Source organism: Ursus arctos, unplaced genomic scaffold, assembly GCF_023065955.2.
Source record: "Ursus arctos isolate Adak ecotype North America unplaced genomic scaffold, UrsArc2.0 scaffold_26, whole genome shotgun sequence".
Classification (NCBI taxonomy): domain Eukaryota; kingdom Metazoa; phylum Chordata; class Mammalia; order Carnivora; family Ursidae; genus Ursus; species Ursus arctos.
Genome location: NW_026622941.1, coordinates 21753200 through 21773375, shown reverse-complemented (window position 1 = coordinate 21773375; position 20176 = coordinate 21753200). Strand labels below are relative to the sequence as shown.

The following is a 20176-nucleotide window of genomic DNA, read 5'->3' as shown; positions in this document are numbered from 1 at the left end:
ATCCCAGAATGACATTTTTGGGGGAACATTACAGGGTTTCTTGTTCCAATATATCTGGGAAAAGCTGCATATTTTTGTTATCTCTAGAAGATTCACAGTGCACACTAACGTTATCAAGATCTTGGGAATTTATGCAATGAAGAAATCTTTTTCACTTTAATTTAGTATTTCCCACACTTATTTGAACATGGAATTATTTTTTCACAGAATATTGCATCTCATCTTATGATCCTATGATCTTAAGCACTAAGGTATGGAGAGATGGGTTTTTAATCAGGTAAAATGACATGATCCAAATTCCTTCTGGGGGGATATTTTGGAATGCTTTACCTGGAAGCAGATAAAGGAGATAGATTCAAGGATTGTAAGTCTAACATTAGGGAAACCAGTTAAGAGGTTAGGACATTGGCCCAGGTGAGATATGAGGGGCCTTTAGTGAAAGTGAGGACCATGAGAATGAAGAAGACACACATTTGAAAGCTGAGGAGGAAGCATAACTGTCACAGCTTGGGTGCTTATTACATATATGGGGTAAAGATCTCTTAGGTGACCCCCAGGTAACTGAATGGGCCACTAGAAAGGGATATGGAATGTAGAAAGACATTGGGAAGATGTCTAATTCTAAGACAGTGGGAAAATGACAAATACTATGCTAGACGTGTTGCATTTCAGATATTCATGAGACATTCAAGTAGAGAAGTTTGGTAGACAGATATGTGTATCTAAAAATCAGGAAGGATTTGAGGAAGACAGCAGATATTTTATAGTACTTGGGATCACTTCTTGACTCTTGGAGCACGCTTAGACCACTTGTGGTATTTGGTGTCTAAGGCTGCTGCAACAAATTACCATAAACTGGGTCGCTTAAACTAGGCATTGATTGTCTCACTATTTGAAGGCTAGAAATCTAAAGTAAAGGTGTCAGCAGGGTTAGTTCTTTCTGTAGGCTCTGAGGGAGAATCTGTCCCATGCCTCACCTCACTCCTTATGGCTACTGGTAATCCTTGGTGTTCCCGGTTTATGATGATACATAATTCCAGTTTCTGCCTCCATATTCACATGTCCTTCTCCCCCGTGTCTCTGTGTCAGATCTCTCTCTCCTTTCTAAGAACACCAGTCATTGAATTTAAGGCCCACCTGAAATCCAGGGTGATCTCATTTCAAGATCCTTAAGTTAATTACATCTGCAAAGACTCTGTTTCCAAATAAGGTCACATTTACAGATACCAGGGTTAGGCCACCGACATATCTTTTTGAAAGACACAATTCAACCATTACAAGTGGTTTCCTGTTTTTCCTTCTACCTTTTAACAGTTTCTTGCCTTGTGGAACAACTGGTACTCTTTCTGTTTCGATTTTATCCTAAGATTGCTCATGAGTTTCCTAAGCTGACCATGGAATTTAACAACAATAAACCAGCTTAAAAATACAAACTTTAAATAGATGTCATATTATACCATTTACCATTTTTGTAATAGAACAAATGTAAGGTCAGTGGAAGAATTAAATGAAATAACACGTTATTTCCAGGTTATCCCCTTTTTTTCTGCCCCTGAAAATATATAAAAAGGGCCTTTTTAATTTTGAAAATTTTGTGGTAGTGATTAAAAGGAAACACCAAGGCAAAAAAATCAAACTGTGATGAATTTAACAACGTTACAGAATCTTGCAGATTCTTACACTAATGATCCCTAACCTACATTTTCCAAATCTCAGTCGAGGTGCTAACTGGAAGCCATATTGACCATTGCCTTCCCACTTCCCTCGTTAGACTGAAGCTCACCAAACCTCTTCTAAGCAAATACCCACCTTCAAACCCTAACTTATGATGAAGCTGGTGCCTAAATATATAATGCAGACTGAATAAAATCTATCAACTGATCATTTGTGGGGTTGTATGGTGTGACTCCCTTTCCTTGAACCTCTGTACCAACAAGAAATGATATCCCTTCACAGCTTTTATCATTATTGACAAAGCCATACAATAAGACTGCTGAGGGTGAGCATACAGAGAAAATGAAAGTGAAAAGAAAAGAAAGGAATTAACATTTTCTACTGCCTCCTCAGGTACCAAGTGCTATCTACTCCTTCACAAGATGTGTTATTTTGTTTAATTCTTCCATCAACCTGACATTTATTTTGCAGTTGGTGGGAATGGAAACTCAATGAAATTAAGTGTTATAATTTTGCAAATATCACACTTCCCAAGAAATAGAAACCCAGACCCATCAGCATCCAATGCCTAAATCCTATCTATTTCACTATACCATTTTGTAAATAAACTGACAGTGAATAATTTTCGTGGACCATTTATTATGCAAGACTGTATTAACTCATTTATGTTATCTAGTGAATGTTATCTCCATTTCACCAATAAGATAATTGAGATTTAAATGGGTAAGACGAACATGTAAAATTTATAGAGCTTATAAGTGGCAAAGTTATTATTTTAATTCAGGCTTTTCCAACTTCAAAATGCCAACTTTTTCTGAAGATTGTAACTGTGGACCAAATCTAAGGAGGAGATGAAGAACAGATCCCAGGAAAGGATATGAAGATGGAGGAAGCAGAGAGAAAAGGGGATCCCATGTTATGATGAGAAACAAAGAAGAAAGGAATTTCTATAATGAGGGGATTGTCAGGTCATTCTGCAAGCCATGACAAGTGTCCCTTGGATTTGGCAATTTAAAAGAGCAAGGGCAGCAGAAACAAGATTGTAGCAGAAATGGAAGAGTGAGGAAGAAATGGGAAAGTGTGATAAGAATCTTAGGCGGCAAAGAGAGACAGTTGTAAAGAGAATGCAACACAAATTGAAAGAGAAAATTTATTTGCTCGTCTCAGGTGGAGAAACTTAAGTACTTACAAACTGAAGTGGTAGAGATGGTGGAAAAGATCTGGATGACATAAATGTGAAAGAGAATGACCAATGGAGAGGTATAGAAATCTAGAGCATGAGTTGGGGGGATTTGCCTTGAATGAAAGTAGAGACACCATTTTCACTGAAGCAGGAGGAGGCAATGGGCAGAAATGGAGACAGATTTGAAGCTAGCATGGAGTAGGGGTCAGGGTGGGGGTGGGGCAGGAAGGTGAAAGTTCAGCCTTATTGACCAATAAGGAGTTTCCAAAATCGGAGTTTAAGCCATTTGGCAGGAGAGAGGGAATCAGCAAGACTGGTAATTTAGTGACTGTGATGAGAACAAAATGGAAAGAACCAGCAAACAATCCTGTTATGATTCAACTCTAACATATAAATGGCCTTAAAATTTAACACAGCAGATACAAATGTTAGATTTCATGAAGCATTTTAACTAAAATTCAAGTCTCTAAATGCAAGAATGTTTATTTTAAAGTGGACGCCTATTTCCACCTGCCTAAGAACACACACCTCAAACTGGAAATAGACATTACAGAACATATGTCTGTCAGTTATTCACCCCCATATAATTTGCATCCCTTTTGCATCTATATTAATCATTTTTCCTGCACAATGTTATCTTGGCAGCACCTAAAGACATAAAGAATTCATACTTTTATTCAACGCCATGTGCCAAACCATTTCAAAATGTATTTGTGCTCTGGAGAAGCTAAATAGACTGCAAAAATGCATGATACCCGGCCGTATATAAACAGGGGTTAGAGCATAGGAAAATCAGGCTGATCCTCTTAAGATCTTTTACTAAATGAGAACATATCCTGAGACCATCGCTCTCCTATACGAGCTGTATTTCTTTTCGAGAGTAGTAGTGTTCATGAACAGAATCAGTTCAAGAATAATATATTAAGAAGGTTGTTCAGCAGAACGAAGACAGGATGCTGAGGATAATATAAGGTTAAAAACCACAGTAATTTGAAGTAAACATTAACCCTAAAGGCTTGACCTAGGTCTAAATAGTTGTTCCCAATTCATATTATATTTGTAATGAGCAAGGATGTTTTTTTCTTTGAATACGTTCCAATGAATTGAGCTCTGAAAAAGGAAAACATATAGTTGCTCTTGAGGCTCCTCTTGCTGTTGCCTACACTGGAACTTATCTTTCTGCCTCAAGGAGATCAGAGGATGAGGTCTAGTCTGTGCATATCGGGGGGTTGGGGGAAGCGTGGATCATTTCGAAACCCTCCAGCACTGAAGCACTGCCCTAATCTGACACCAGCTTCTTCAATAGAAACGTTTAAGCAGTAAGAAAGTATTCTATGTTTTTTGGCAATCAACAGATCAGATAGAAAAGTCTAGCAATACGATGAGGATGTGTAATCTGACATGATTAGACAAGGCTCTGTAGTACCAGAACATTCATAATTGAGACAAAGAAAGAGTATTAATAACACTTTCCTAACACGGCAGTTAGCCATTTATATTTCCTTTCTTTAATCTTAGTGTTTTTCAACAAATCATGGGATTTAATAGCGTGTTTTGGCAGATTAGAGGATTTATGGCCCAGATGTTTTTTGTTCTAAAAATGGATTAGGGTGTAAAGTTTGCTGGAATCCATGGAACATGTTGAGGCAAGCCGGTCATTTTATGTGTGATTAGTGCCTGCCTTCTGTCTCACAGTCCCTCCATCTGTCACAATTCACCAATGGATCTGGTTAGATTTAGCCTCATGTCACAAACAAGTCCCTTTTCTGGGCAATTTCATATTATAGATTCAGTTTATGCCATTTTATGCCCTAGTTAAAAGATAGGGAGAGTGAAAGATGATATATTAGCTTTCCTTTCAATATTTACAAAACAGTCTTTTCCCATCGGTATTCTACCCTAAAGTCATGCGGATGATCATAATAGTGTGCATCAAATAAATAAGTGACCAGTGTTAAAATTAAGGTAAAAATTAGTGTTCCTTATACCTGTTATTCTTTAAAAGAAATATTTTGACAATTTTTTTTTTTACTTACTCTGGATTGTGGAGCTGTAGACAAATTAGTCATTTGACCATCTTGTTAGGAGTGTGAATTATGTGTGACTGTAGTTTTCAGTAGCCACAATTTCTTATCATACAATTCACAGGTGCTTGGTTCCATTCTGTGCTTGAAATTTGGCCCCTTAACTCTTACAAGTTTGTATCCATAGCAAACCAGTGCCACCTGTGGTTTCCTTCACCATCAATGGATGGGGGGGCGGGGAACAATCTCCTTTCACTTAGTTAATAATGATTTATTCCTTCTGTATATAACAACCCTAATAGTGCTGTATGCAGACTCTGAACTGACCTTTCCAATACGATGAGAATGTCAATAGAGTAATAATCATCATACCTCTATCCTATAGTAACATTCAAATGATCCTTACATGAAAAAAAATCAAAGATAGGTTTTATTTTTGCACTACAAAATATTCAGATAACTGAAAAAAAAGTTAATTTCAAAATTATATTTTATACTTCTTTCCAAGCATGTGGAAACAACTATATTTGACTTAAATATTCCATTTGCATTACAGATGCTTGGCAACACATTCACGTATGACTCTGAGTCAGGCATTATCAATTACTCATTCATTCATTCATTTTAGACTCATGAAATTGAGAAAGTATTATATGCCAGACACTAGCCATTACCCCTCCCCCGCAAAAAAAGGCATGTTGTGGTTTTTTTATGGTTAAAGGTTAACCTCACCATGCATTTGTACAAAACATAGCCTTTGTTCTGTCACATCCTCAGGTTATTTAAATGACCATGATGCTGTCACCAAGGCAATCCAAGAGGCTCGGCAGATGAAGGAGCAGCTTCGGCGGGAGCAGCAGGTGCTTGACGGGAAGGTGGCTGTTGTGAATAGTCTAGGTCTCAATAACTGCCGGACAGAAAAGGTTAGTTCCTAAAATAACGGACTTTCCAAAAACACTTCAATTGCCTAAATGCTTTTTTTCTTCTTTGTTTTCTCATCTTCTCACCACCTCAGAATGAGGGTTCCCCCTCCGTTCCCCCCCCCCCCCCCCCCCCCCCGTCAGTACAGAAATCTTCATGCCCATCCTAATCAAAACCATCTGGAAATGAGAAGAGTTGTAATTCTCTTCTATCCATCTCCAAATTGACAATTAATATCCCCCTTTCTGCCACCAGTTTGCATTAAAATGGAATGGCATTTGAAATATCTGAGTCGGAGTGAAAGTTTTGCTTTACAGAGATGCTTAACTTGTATTTGGGGATGAGCTGGATTTGAAAATGCTGAATCTTCTTTAATCAGCATAAGCTTGGATGATACCCATGCTTGTAGCCTAAGTAACTAGGATCCTGAGCCTGTCATAATATGTTTCCAATGCAAAGCACCGTCAAGTTTTAGATGACTGCAGAATTGGAAATTTTGACTTTATTATAAAACAAAATGTGCTTTTTAAAACTTGGACATTATTATTATACCTAAGCCCAGTGAAACTGCTGAATTTATCTGAGATGTAATAATGTCAAACTCTTTTGTCTAAGCTACATTGTATTTTACTCAGAAAAATACTATGTCATTACAGAATGCTCCAAATGATGTACTTATCTTGGTCATATTTGAAATTTTTGAATTGAAAATTTAAAATGTTACTGAGTCTTGTTTTTACAATCCTGTAGCTAAAGAGGAAAAAAATGATCAGCTACTTAGCAGTAACTTGAAAGTTAACCCTCTTGGGAAGCTTGCGAGTCAAACAGTGGTGTCCAGAATGAGCAGATTGCTAATTGGATAGCTTTCTGGTTTCCCAGGTTTTATATGGAATTTGGTGTGCAATCTCTAAGAAGCTTACAGTCTGCACAGTGGAGGTGAAATCTGTGTGTGATCCCGTCACAACTTATTTTTCCTCTGGTCCAAACATGGGTCAAAAGGATGGAGAAATGACTCCAATCCTGCTCTGTTCCTGGAGGGGAGAGGGATACATCCCTGGCAGGCACACAGCATAAGAAGAGCGATACTGGTGCAGCGAGGAGGGCACAAAATTTTCCTAGCTAAGCACCAGAAGGGAAGGGGAAAAGCAAAGTGACAGCTCTAAGAAGGACTGATAGCAAGCATAAAGGAATTTATATTCAAATATTTAAACATTCTTGAAAGGATGCTTGAACAGAAATTCCTTTTCTCTGCTCCCCATGTAGAAATGAGTTTAACACTCAGCCAGATGCTAATGCAAAGTGACTCAAGCTATTCCTCGCAAGCATAGCTAAATTGCCGTTATTTGTTAAGCGCATTGAATTCAGCTGTGGATACAGCAGTTGGTTGCATTCAGCAAGCATCTGTACCCTTTTTTTTTTTTTAATCCTCCAAAGCAGAGACAACTCTACCTATCTCCCCCCTCTCCTCCCCTGTGCTGGCTGGGAATTGTCAAGTGACAACCGACCAAATCCTTTTGGACAGGAAGCCTTCATCCTGAGTTCTATATACTTGCAAAACAGGCCTTGTGGTTGGATCAGGGAGCCCATTAAAAGCACTTTGATGGTATGGAAATTCATCTTCATGAAGCTCCTAGGCCCCTAAGCAGCATGCTGTTTAGCTGTGGTTACAGATCGCTCATTCAGATCGGAGGGCAATAATTGTGCTGACGGCTTGTAAGGCAGTGGAAGTACATAAAATAATCCCGGGCCCTCCACCATGGCACTGCGAGTTAATCTCCTCTAATACAGATCAGCTGTTGTTCTAACACATGACTTTATGCCGGCTCCAGTGACTCTGCTCAGCCTTTTGATTAAGTACCAGGAGTGGAGCCATCTGCATTCACTTTACTCCATAGTTGTCCATTGTTAGGGGACTTTACTTCCACTTCGTGCTCCTCCTCTACAATCAGACTTTATTTTATTTCTCTGATTAGCACCTTCTCCATTTGTATTGCAGGAGGGAGAGTTGCCTCTTGTGGAACACTACTGCCTTCAATTTCCGCTTCTTTTTTCTAGCATTATAACTTTTTAGAAATCAGTTTTTGGAGTGATACTTGCCAAAACCTGTTGGCCAGTTAAGATGTCTCCATTCTCCAGAAGGCTGTCATTCCCAAATCTCTTCACATGCCCAGTTGAGTTACACCGTCAACTACAGTCTTATATTTTCATGGGTTTTTAAGTGAAAATCTTAAAATATGGAAGTGAAACAGTTCCATTATTACAATAGTATGGAAGACTTTGGTAAAGTGTAAGTAAATCTTTTCAGTAGAAGGGTCTGAACGACACCTCGCTACCTGACAATGAAAGTGTGATTTTTGAAGCTCTCTGAGAAGCAGATATTAACTGTTGTTGCCTTTTCCTGTTGAGCTAGCTTGGGTGCCATTTCTGTAATACTAATGATTCATCTATGGGCAACTCATGGGTATCAGATAATGTCAAATTTATATCCTTTAATTAACACCTGCTGCGTATGAGGGGTAGTATTGTGTGCTTGAGATACTGTATTGAACAAGAAGATAAGTCCCCTGCCTTTATAAAGTTTATAGTTTAAATCAAATTATTATTTCGACTATTAATCATGGCATCTTTATGTGTGTGAGCCTACTTGTAGGAAGTGAATAAAGGCCCCACCCATTTTGCTTAGCCTATCAGACCATTTCTATACCTGAGTTAACAAAAGCGGCTGCTTATTCTTCCACATAAAGTGACAGCACTATGCCTATTGTGTTGTTTTTCTCCTAATACCTAGTTTTTCATAGATTTTTATAATTGCCCAACTTTACCCATGGCCAGAGCATAGGTAGATCATTAATTGGTTTGAAATTTTGCTTCTGTTTGAAAGACATAAACAGAATATATAATTTTTTGCATTCTGTCACATCATTTGAATACCGAAAGAAGGACTTTTCTCTCACTAAAACAATACTCCCAACTTCCTAAACCCAGAAAGTGTGTGCGGTGTAAGGATGGGGGGGGAGGGGTGGATAAAAGAAAGAAACAGATAGAAAGGATCTGGGAGGAAGGAAAGGGAAAAAGAGAAGAAATCCAGCCTAGTGCTTCCCACCGGTCTGAGAGGTGATAGCACAACCGGAGATCTGTTTTCTTGAGTACACAAACCTCATACGTGGTATTTTCTCCACATTTCAAATGACCAACATGGTTGTCCTAAGCAGAAAGTCTTAATTCTGAAAAGCTGTAATTGGTAGTAAAAACAATTAGAGGTGTGAAGATAGGGACAAATGTTTTCTAGTAATATGCACCAAAACACATAATGAAAGTCATTTTTACTAAAACACATTTTAATTGAAGACTTCTAAAAGATTTCTCATTTTTTACTTTTCTTGGAAGTGTTTCAACATACCCAAAAACTGTGTATGTCAGGTTTCTTGGAAACTCTGGGACACAGTGTTATTTATAATTGTCATTTCAGGTTAATTATAGCCTGATTGCATATTCGGGTAATGTTATCTTTTATCACATAGCTCTTCACAGATTAGTGTTATGGATGAATAAAAAAATCTTCTCAGGTAGAGAGAATCAGAAAGACCCTCATACATTTAGTTCTTCAAAACCACCCACTTTGCTTCATTAACACCCACGTGGCACAGTCTTGACCATATGACCAACTGCATACTCAGGTTCTGACCTCATTTGTGAAGGTAGCCATAGTTAATAGGAAACCATAAAGACCTCAGTTTTTGTCCTGATACCACCAGGCAGGCCCCACTAATATAATAGAGACCCAGTGCACTTGACTGAAATGTGGTATAGACCAGAAGTTTCCTTGCTCCTTTGCCTCACCCCCAACGCAGTTATCCTAAGGGAATGAGGCCCGTGCTGTAGTATATGTTAGACATGTATTTCATGACACACGTCAGGTAATCTAAGTACAGTAGCTTCAACAGATGATTAATTTTTAGCACATGATAAAGTTCTGTAAGAGGCAGTTGGTGGCATTAGTTCATCGGCTCAGCAATATCAGGGTTGAAATCTCTGCGATTCTCTTAGCTTTTCCCGTAGGGTCATAAAATGTTGCTGTACCTACAACTGTGCCCTGAAGGCAGGCCAGCTCAGGAAGGAAAAGCAGTTTCTCTGCTATTTTCAGTCCTCTTTCACGTAGAGGTGTGTTTCATTCCTCCTTCATTCACATAGGGGTGTTTCTTACGTTATTCACAGAGAGATGTTTCACTGCACCCCTCAAGCAGACTTCCACAAACATCTCTTTTGGGTAGAAATGGGTTGAATGCATACCTTTCAGACAATTACTGCCCAAAGGAAGAGAACCTGCCTTAAGTTGATTATGAATTATATTTGGGGACTGAATTAGAGACCTTAGCTTATCCTCCTGGAGATCAAGGGATATGTTAAGATCAAAGATTATATTGGCAGAGAAGAAAAGGACCAGAATGGCTATTGAGAAGGAAAAAACCACTGTAAGCCACAGCTACATGATAAAAATGATATCAACGGTCTCAAATATTTTCTTCATGAAGCTGGTTTGTTCTGATTGTGTTATATTTGTTGTCCTCTATCTCACTATTTTTGTTCTTGCACTATTACATGTCCAGGGCCTTACACCTTGTCTGTGGTTGTTAAAGAATTAAAGCGCACCGAATCACACACACACACAGAATCACACACACGCACAAACCCCAACATTGCCTGGGTGACAGATTAAACCAATGAATGTGTGTTCTTACACGTGTTTCTACATGTTAAGGCCGACTTCTGTACTACTTTCACATATAAAACAGATGTTTTATTATTTATTATTATTATTCCTCACAAAAATAAACATGCAGATGCGTGCGTCTATTTTTTACGGTAGAGAATTCACCCACTAAGCAAACATTAATTGCCTACAGTGTACCTGAAATCTAAATGCCTACACATGTTATGAATTCCTCTATTACTGCAAGCAAGAATACCTGGCAAAATGCCTTACTTTTCCTTTTGAGGTTCAGTGAAAATTCATTGCAAATTTTCGTAAAATAAGGTGAAAATTTGGAGAATTAGAGGTATATTTTAAATCGTAATTTATTCAACAATGATAGTAGTCTCTCTTTTCACTTGTCAGTCATACTGCTAAGAAGCCTTACCACATACTATATAGACTCATTTGTAAATAGAGGTTAATTTTTATCACTCTGCCACTTGGAAACTCTTCCGCTACAACCTCTTCTTTTTCTGCTATTGTCAACCTCTTTCTTTCCCTTTAACAGAGTGCCAAACATGAAATGACAGTGACCAATGTTGACTTAATGTGGATGTTTAATAATGAAAAAAAGTGTGTCAGTCCCAGCATTAGTTACAAATGGCAGTAAGTGTATCGGATGGCAGCCCTGTAATAATTTTACATCCATCATTCTTTCCTGATGCTTCGCTGGCCATCTGATGGATGGGGCCAGCAGTGTTAACTCTTCAGAAACTGACACGGTGTATCTAGTTCAGCCTTATCTAACACATGCTCCTTCCCTCAGATAAGGACAAGGCATGTGAGGAATTGTGAATTACAGGTTTCGCTTGGAAAAAGTGAATATGAAGGAGCTCATGGCTCTGCATTCAGTGGAAGACACTACAATTAATTAGTGATTTGTGGATCGCTTTTGTAGATGTTGCTTTTAGCCAAAATGAATTAGAGAAGTCAAATTAGAACTAGATATTTCAGTGGTTAGAGGAAAAACTTCATGAAGGAGGAAGGCATGTTAGGTAAATCCTCCGGGAGGGCTTGAGATAGATCATTGCTGCACAGTGGCAAAGCAGGAGCTTTGGGGGGAGGGGAGGCAGTTGTGTGTGAGCATGAGTGTGTAATTTTTCAAAAGCCCCCAAACTTTTAAGTCTGCTGGTTGGAATTTGTCTAGGAAAAAATACAGTGACGCAAATCATGAATATTGTTTCTTTATAAAAGTGAGTATATGTTATTTTTTTAATCTCTACATTTACATATTAATTATTTCACGACTTTAAAAGACACACGAATCTGATGTTGAATGCTTGCCTTTTTATTATTGGAGTCTCTCTACTGTGAAAATTTATATAAAATGGATAGGGAACTGCTTTCTAGGCAACTGATTATTAGGAAATCTAGACCAGCTTTTTATGTGCAAGTTGGCATTTGATCCTTAGGTTTTCTTCTCTTTGTTTTTCATTCATAAAACCTTCTTAATTCTGAGTGTCTTAGCTAGGGAACACTTCTTATGGGACAGGAGGGGAAAGGAAAACCCCTTAGTGAATATTATCAGCACAGAGCAGCCAGTTTTCAAAGACCATGACAAAAAGGCAAATAGGTATTATGTCATCACCCATCCATCACTCTAGATGTCAGCCTTTCAATAATTCCAATCGACATTCTCGACAGGCTGGTGCAAGTTAAAGGGGCTGTTTGTTTCTAGAAATTGAGTATGGGCTGTCTATAGCCTTTTGTTCCAGATGGTTTTCTTCTGTGTCTTTTCATTTCTTTCTTTTTCTTTCTTTTCTTTTTGGGGGTATTTAATTGAAATACATGCCGAGTTTGCAGACTGCAAAGATCAGAGCTGTTTTCGTCCAGCAGTGGTAACTATGCATTAAACATTTTGATTTGTTTGAGCTTGAAGTTTAGTCCTTTTTTGCCATTTGCTTCATGGAGTTTGTGTATATTTACAGCCTCTGCATTTAATGGCCACATGCCTTATTTTCACAGATGGCCAGTGGAAGACTTTTTCTTTCTCTTAGTATAGCCCGCTTTCAGTTTTGCTACATTTGTCACAGTGCCACTACTGCAGCTAGCAAGTGCCCACGCTTGGTGGGGAGCAATTATGGTGTGAGTTTTTAAGGAGCTTTTTAAAGGTTTTTTTTTTTTTCCAGTAAACTTTTTATGGTTTAATTTTCAAGCCTAGAAAAGCTGTGCATGTTTTCAAACAGAGAGTCTTGTGTTCTTTACATCATTCTGGTAGAGGGGTTAGTGCAGGATGGTCCAATAAAATGAGACACCCAGGGCATGCCAAATTGGGCTTTCGGATAGACACCCACAGGCCTCTCTGATGATTGAAATGGTCTATTCACTTAAAGACATGAGGAGATGCTCACAATAGTATTCCTGAAAAAAGCAAGTTTGAAAACACCATGTAGAGAATGATCCAGATATTTTTAAATTATAGTTCTATGTTACATAGATAAAACACTAGAACAATAATACAGTATAGTGATGCCAAGGTGATAGGGGTGTAAATTGGCATATACGGGCCCACATTCTGATTTTTCTTAATTTCCTATAAGTAAAGTAAGAATCACTTTTATTGTTGCACCAGAAGTGTTCTCTTTAAAAACCTGATCTATTAAGTATGGTCTTTCCTTCTCTTCTCCCTTGCTCCTATCCTCATCTCCAAGATCGAATAGCTGCCTTCAAGACAGTTAAACATTAAAGCACTGAAATAATTAGAGACATTTGTTTTTCACTTACCCTCTTATATTTACTAGATGTATTGCACTCTATTGTCATTTATTGCAAATTACCAATATGGATTAAAAATTATGAGGAAAATATTCTGAATTGAGCATGCATTTCAAAGGGTCTCATTGAATCTCTCCAGGCATACCGCTTCTCCTTTTCTTACAAATGAGAAAGACTTGCTTATGGGTCATAGGAATAATAATGGCTATTGCTATTTATTTTGTGCTTTACCCTTTCCAAAGTGATTTCACGTCTGCTTTCAACCTCCTGCCGTAGTATGACCAGAGCAGTAGTCTTTGTTTTAAAAATAAAAATGAGATTTGAGAAGATCACAGGAATTCCGGTAGGAGATCCGTTTTTAAGCCAAGGTCTTCTGGCTTGGAGTTCAGTCTCTCTTCTAATGGACTGTGCTGAAGAAGTTTGAGAAAGTCCCCAGTGCCGGATGATTCCCTTGTGCTCCAGCATTGGTCATGTGTATTAGTTAGTACGGTCTCGAGGCTTTATTACAAAAATCTCGTTTAAGCAGTCCCCATCTCCGTAATGTGTACATTGTCTTCCCATTCTTTGTTTTTCCCGCATCTGTTCCCTTCCTCGGTCTCTCTCCCTTCACCACCAGCCTTCACCACCAGCCGCTTCACTAGAGGAAGAGCCAAAAGAACCAAAAGAACACGTTCCATCTTGTTTGCTTAGCTTCTCGTAAGCAGCGCTGATAACACATGTGAAGTTTTAGCTGTTGATTAAACTGAGGTTCTAAATATCTGTTCTAATCTGTATTTTTCTCTCCTTTCCCTTAAAACAACCATGGATAATTGGAAAGTGAACTATAACTCCAATGTGCCCATTTCTAATTGTCAGACCCAGTGTTTCTGAACCAAGCCATGACTCTTTAAAATAGTCCAATTATATTTATTTAACTGAGGTGACTACTGGCTACTGAGGCTACATTCATAAGAAAGCTAACAGTTTTATAGCTTTTATTCCATGAAAAGGAAAAATTAAAGAGAAAAATTCTATACATTTCTGTAGCTCAATAACTGAGTTACTCATTGTTTATAGAACAATTATCATCAGACAACGTTCAAGTTTTGTGTTTACATCTCTGCAGCCCTCCCACCTACCGGACGTCCTGCCTCGGTCGTTAATTCTCTTGTTTTTCTTTGTTGGCCTCCTGTTTTTCTCACGTTATTCCTTTTGATTCAACTCAGTGCGCACAGTATCTCTATCTGGACTGCTTTGAAATATAACAAGGTCTTTTTTTAGACTTTGGTGGAATGCTGACCACATACACAAACATTTGAAAACTCGGGTCTTGGTTTTTTCTTCTCCTGCTTTCCCGTTTCCACGTGTACACACCATAAGCTCCAGTGTGACAAACAAGCAAAGGCCAGTATTTTGCCGACAGTATTCATGTGTGCCTTCTTTGTGACTGATCTGTTTTCTACAGATTCCTTTGAGTGGCTTTTTTGTGCATGAATCCCCCAGGCCTCAGTGACTTCTTCCTGTCCCTGGCAGTGGTTTTCTGTTTTAAAGACTAAATTAGTAACGTTGAACTGGGGCACATAACTGTGTCTTTCACAAAGTACCTGGATCAGTGAATCGGATTGTCTCTCTGAATGTGACAGTCTCTTCACAAAATATATCTCAATAACCCTCTAGTTTTTTTTTTTTTTAATAATTTGAAATCTCTTCCTTGACTTTAAGAAAATGATGGTAGAATTGTCAATTATAAGTGGAGTGGCCTTAGGTTTGAAACTTAAAAACTTTTGAGAAAACTGTCATTTATGATAAAGAAAATATGTATAGTTTTATACATTGGTCACAATTTTTTGGTTTTGTTTTAGGAAGTGCCCAGTAAAGTAGGACATAGAATTGTGGGTTTGAAAGACAATGAAAAGGGCCTTGAATTTCCTCTTCAATATTTTAAATACACCAGACAGGTAGTGCTATGTCCAATGCTCAGAAATCTCCAGAAAGGGGAAATTTTTTACATCTTGAAGCAGCTCATGTAATGGACAGACATCTCTGACTATTAGACAGCTCTTTGTGGTTCATTATATTTCACCCGATAACTTAGAGCCGTCGGTCAGTGTTGTATCTCTTGACTGTATATGGTCAAATTCTATACCTTTTTCACAAAGAACAGGGCTCGATTCTTTTTTAAATAAGTTAATTCTTAAGATATTTAAAGACAGATATTTTTACCTGCTTTTCCCATCCTATTCAACTTTCTTTTTCAGGGTCCTATGCAACTTCTCCATCATGACAATAGGGATATTGATAGGAACATAATCCAAAGCTGAGTTAAGCCCAAAACATTATGGCCATTGAGCATCCCTGGTCTGCATTCCAATTCCTATAGAAAAATAAACTAAGGCCATTATAATATTGTTTTTGTTAATGAATCCATACTGGCTTTTTGTTGTCACTACATCCTCTACTATGTGCTCTTAGCCAGAGTTTGTAACCATCAGCTCTGTCTTTTCTGGAACATACATTAAGTGCTCAGGTCGTTGTTCCTCAAATTTGTCTCTTCTTTCGTTAATCAGAATGAATTGTCATTAACTTTCTAATATTTCTCCTACTTTAAAATCAGTTCTTTAAAAATCATAGATAGGGAGTCATCAGTTTTATCGACAAGTCATGCTGCTATCTTGGAAAATTATTCGTCTGGATTAAGACTTGAATTCATAGAAACTGTATGTTTCCTTCAAAACCACTCCATCTTCTTCAGCTTCACAATACTTTTTAAGATACTTGATCTGCCAATACATTTCAGTTTGACCAGATTGCCTGATGAAACTAAGTTTCTAAGAAATTTAGGTGAAAGTATACTTCAGGAAACATTTCATGAAGGTGGCTACCAAATGTCATAAAAGGAAATTAGACTGTGAACAAAATTATGTGTTCAAATTCATGATTTTCTCCACTAGGGGAATCTCTGGATTTTGAAAAAGAAACATCAAGATTAAATAAGGATTATTTTGTAGATGAGTAGACCTGAGGCCATTTATGGACCTTTCCAAACCCTTAGTTCCCATATCTCTATGACTGATCCTCTGATGGAAAATATTCCTAAGGGATACCAGATTTCAGAGTACTACTGTGTCTGGAAATACCCCACTGGATACATTTACATTTGACCAGAGTAAAATTAGTGAATGATTTCTTCAACTTGCATTTTTGTTAGTCTTGGAGGGAAGTGTATGTGTGTGCCTGTGTGTGAGAGAAGAGAGAGAGAGAGAGAGAATGTATTTGTATATAATTTATATACAATTTACAAGAAAGCCTTTTCTTCCATTTGTGCTGTTAGATTATGTGGGTGGATGGTTATTTTTTAGAAAATGGCGTTCTCAATAAGCAAGGGTGGAACCGAGAGGTTGAGGGGGTGGACATATGCATTATTTCTTTGTATTTTACTTAAGCTGATGAGAAAAATCTCCAACTGATAAATCATTATGACATTATAAATAATCTTTCATCTTCTTTGGTGGTCTGTGAGGTTCACATAATTGGAGGGTTAAAAACCTTTTTTGTTTCATTCTTCCTCCCGTGTCATTAGTATATAAGTAGACCATAAAAAAAAGTGCAGCCAGAAGGGGTTTAACTGTAACTGAGTCAACATTTGACAGTCACACTCTATTCTGTCATTTCATGCATGTGCTTTTTATGAGTTTTATAGCTTTGTGAGCTTTATTTCAGGGATGTCCATTATGATAGCTGATCCACAGCCCATCTCTCTTTGTGTATGTGTGTCTGCTGGGGAGCAAAGCTCATCACTTATATGAATCCCAATTTCAAGGAGTAACAGAGGAACCATTTACTCATGCATTATTTAATTTGGGATTAGGTAACTAAGGAAATATCTACCTCTTTTAAAACAGAATTTTTGTGTGTTTTTTTGTTTTGTTTTGTTTTGACTGGTCTATGAAATAACACAGGATGTTCGTTTGAGCCTCTATAAATAGTGAATTTTTAGTTATTTTCTGTGTAAGTTGAAGTAATGGAATAGGAGTTTTCAATTTAAGTATGTACTAGACTTATAAACTATCATGCCTGAACATCAAATGGAAAATGAAAAAGATTAAATACATTGCTGTAGATGATAGACAAGAGGAATGAAAAAAATGTCTACAATTTTTAGAGTTGTTAGCAAAATTCTCCTTGTGAATGCAGATTTGTCCACTACTCTAGCCATGGAAAATAAAAGGTCATAACTGTGGCAAGTTACTTAATACTGATATTGAACTAACTATTCTATTCCTGTAATTAAAATATGTTAGGAAGAATCTTTATTTTTTCAATTTCCCTCACTGACTCTTTCCCCTAATATGAAAAGCATAGATATCTTAATTTTTTAAGCTAATGAGAGTCTATTGTTATATTTAAACCCCATTTTACAAGTTAAGATTCTGGGACTCAGGGAGGAGAATTGATTTGTCTAAAGTAACATAGCTAATATATACAGCAGAGTTTGGTTAAGAAGTGATGTTTTGGATCCCCAAACCCATTATTTTCCATATGGGTCATTTTCTGTATTTTCAAATATGTCTTCTTCCCATTAATCCCTATGGTCTTTTGTCATTCAGAACATACAGATCTTTACTGACTACTTCTAATCAGCTCATTGCTCACATCTCTAGATATTTCTTGGCTTTCCTTGTTGATTCCCACCATAGCCTGGTGTCATGCACAAACAATACCTGTGTTGTTTTCTACTAAGCAAGTCAATTGAATGAGCCCCAGAGCCCAAGACCAGCTGCCAAATTACCTAAGTGAATGTTAGCACAGTAATAATACTTCTTTAAATGCTGGGTTTTAGAATCATTTATTTGACCTCAAAAAACTATTTGATCTAAAACTTTATTTTCTTCTGTAGATGAGATATAATTCATTTGGATCCTTGTTCAGGTCAACATAGGATCAGAAGATTTTTCAAGTAAAAATAGACTTTACCTAATATTGCCCCTTGATCTCTGTAAACCTACAGTATTGTATAAGATTTGATTAGCCAGGTAGGAATCATCTTTCCAAAGGAAACCTTATTGTTACCCAATTGCTAATTTGTATTCAAGAGAGAAAGCATACAGGTCATCTTATTTGATCCTTATTTATAAATTCTCAAGACTTGTTTTGACTACTTTGTAGTAATTAATATGTTCGCACCCTCTACTCTGAGATGACTCAGAGCGTGAGAATTTTAGCAAGTATTTCTTTAAATGTGTCTATTTTTCTTTAAATTTTGCTTTATTTCTGATAGAAAAAAGGTAGAGGAGAGTAAACCAGTGAATCTTGTCAGTCTCAGACCAGCATTTGGGTAGCATTGAAGGGCAGTAAAGTGAAAGCGCTGTATTGGATTTGTATTCAAGAACCCTGATCTTAAAATGGGTTGTTCTTTTTCTGTACATGAGGTGTTCTTTTTCTGTACAAATTCTTGGCTAATTTGTTTTTTATTGGAGCCAGATGGGACTAAGAGTCTAACTTTGGTAAAAATTGTCACTTGTGCCCATCAGCATTTTTTTCTGCTTCCACAAACTCAATTTCTTGAGTGTTTCCCATTTTCAGCATCTTCCCATTTACCCCCTTTCTACCTGATATCAAACTGCACATTTTGTTTCAGCTGCCTCTGTTAATTAATTAACTAATTAGTTAAAAGAGGGGGAGAGTGGGGGGAGAGGTAGAGGAAGAGGGAGAGAGACAATCTCAAGCAGGTTCCACACCGAACGCAGAGCCCTATGCAGGGCTCGATCTCACAATCCTGAAATCGTGACCTGAGCTGAAATCAAGAGTCAAACACTTAATCCACTGAACCACCCAGGCACCCTCAGCTGCCTCTATTTAGAAAAGATTAATTTAATTATAGGAACTTTGGGAACCAAAATATTACCTTTTGAGTAACCTTGGCACATTTGAAAAGAGGCTTTTAGAACGGGAAAGATTTAATCCAAGGAACAGAATCTTAAATGGTTGAATTTTAGACATGATAGAGCATAGATGGACTTTTTGGGGAAGGGGACAGCCAGGGATGGTGGAATTGGAAGGAGTAGGATCAGAGGAATCTTCTCAAGTACCAGCATTTGTGCTTTATAACATTTGGCTGATTCTTTCTCTTCCTATATACCTAAATAGATTGAATTTAAACTTTTAAGAACTATTCTTAAATTCAACTCATTCTTCTGATGTTTCAATATATTATCTAGACAACTATCCATATAAAGATTTATATATACCCCATACTTAAGAACTAAATATATGGGGCACCTGGGTGACTCAGTCCGTTAAGTGTCTGCCTTCAGCTCAGGTCATGATCCGGAGTCCCGGGATCTATCAAGCCCCGAATGGAGATCCCCACTCAGTGGGAGTCTGCTTCTCCCTCTGCCCCTCCCCCTGCTTGTGCTCTCTCTCTCTCTCACTCTCAGATAAATAAGTAGAATCTTAAAATAAGAAAAAGAACTTAACATTAACTTTCGTTTACTATAGGATCAATTTTCATACAAAATTCTATGGTAATTATTTGCCATGGAGCCACTTTTTATAGACCATGTATGTACCATATAACCACTTGGGTTTTAGTATAGCCCCCTTACCTCAGTTCCTTTAAGTCTTCTGAATTTATAGTCAGCAAGGGTTTTTAAAATGTGCCAGTGTTACCATTTTGATTTACATGCTGTTGTAAGGTGTTTTAATTAAAGGCACACCACACATTCTCTAATTCCTCCAGTCACATCTCATTTCCCTGTTCACATGTCTGAGAATCAGCTATGCCAAAAGTCACAAAAACAATGCAGCTTACCCTGTTGACTTCCACTATTTTGCACTGACATGCTCTCAGGAAGTATTGTAAATTCTATTTGGGGTAACTAATTAAAGAATTTTATTATATTGTGTACTTTAGAGGTAGATGAGTAG

General features: G+C 37.6%; 1 protein-coding gene across 39 annotated transcripts in view; it reads left to right on the top strand.

Moving 5' to 3' along the window:
- SOX5 (SRY-box transcription factor 5) overlaps nt 1-20176 on the top strand; it is a 964448-nt gene that overhangs the window by 926915 nt on the left and 17357 nt on the right. For all 39 annotated transcript variants that reach the window (XM_048216852.2, XM_044385168.3, XM_057303269.1 and 36 more), the window contains one exon: nt 5659-5804. In XM_048216852.2, the coding sequence (XP_048072809.1) occupies nt 5659-5804 (146 nt within the window). The remainder of the gene's footprint in view (nt 1-5658; nt 5805-20176) is intronic.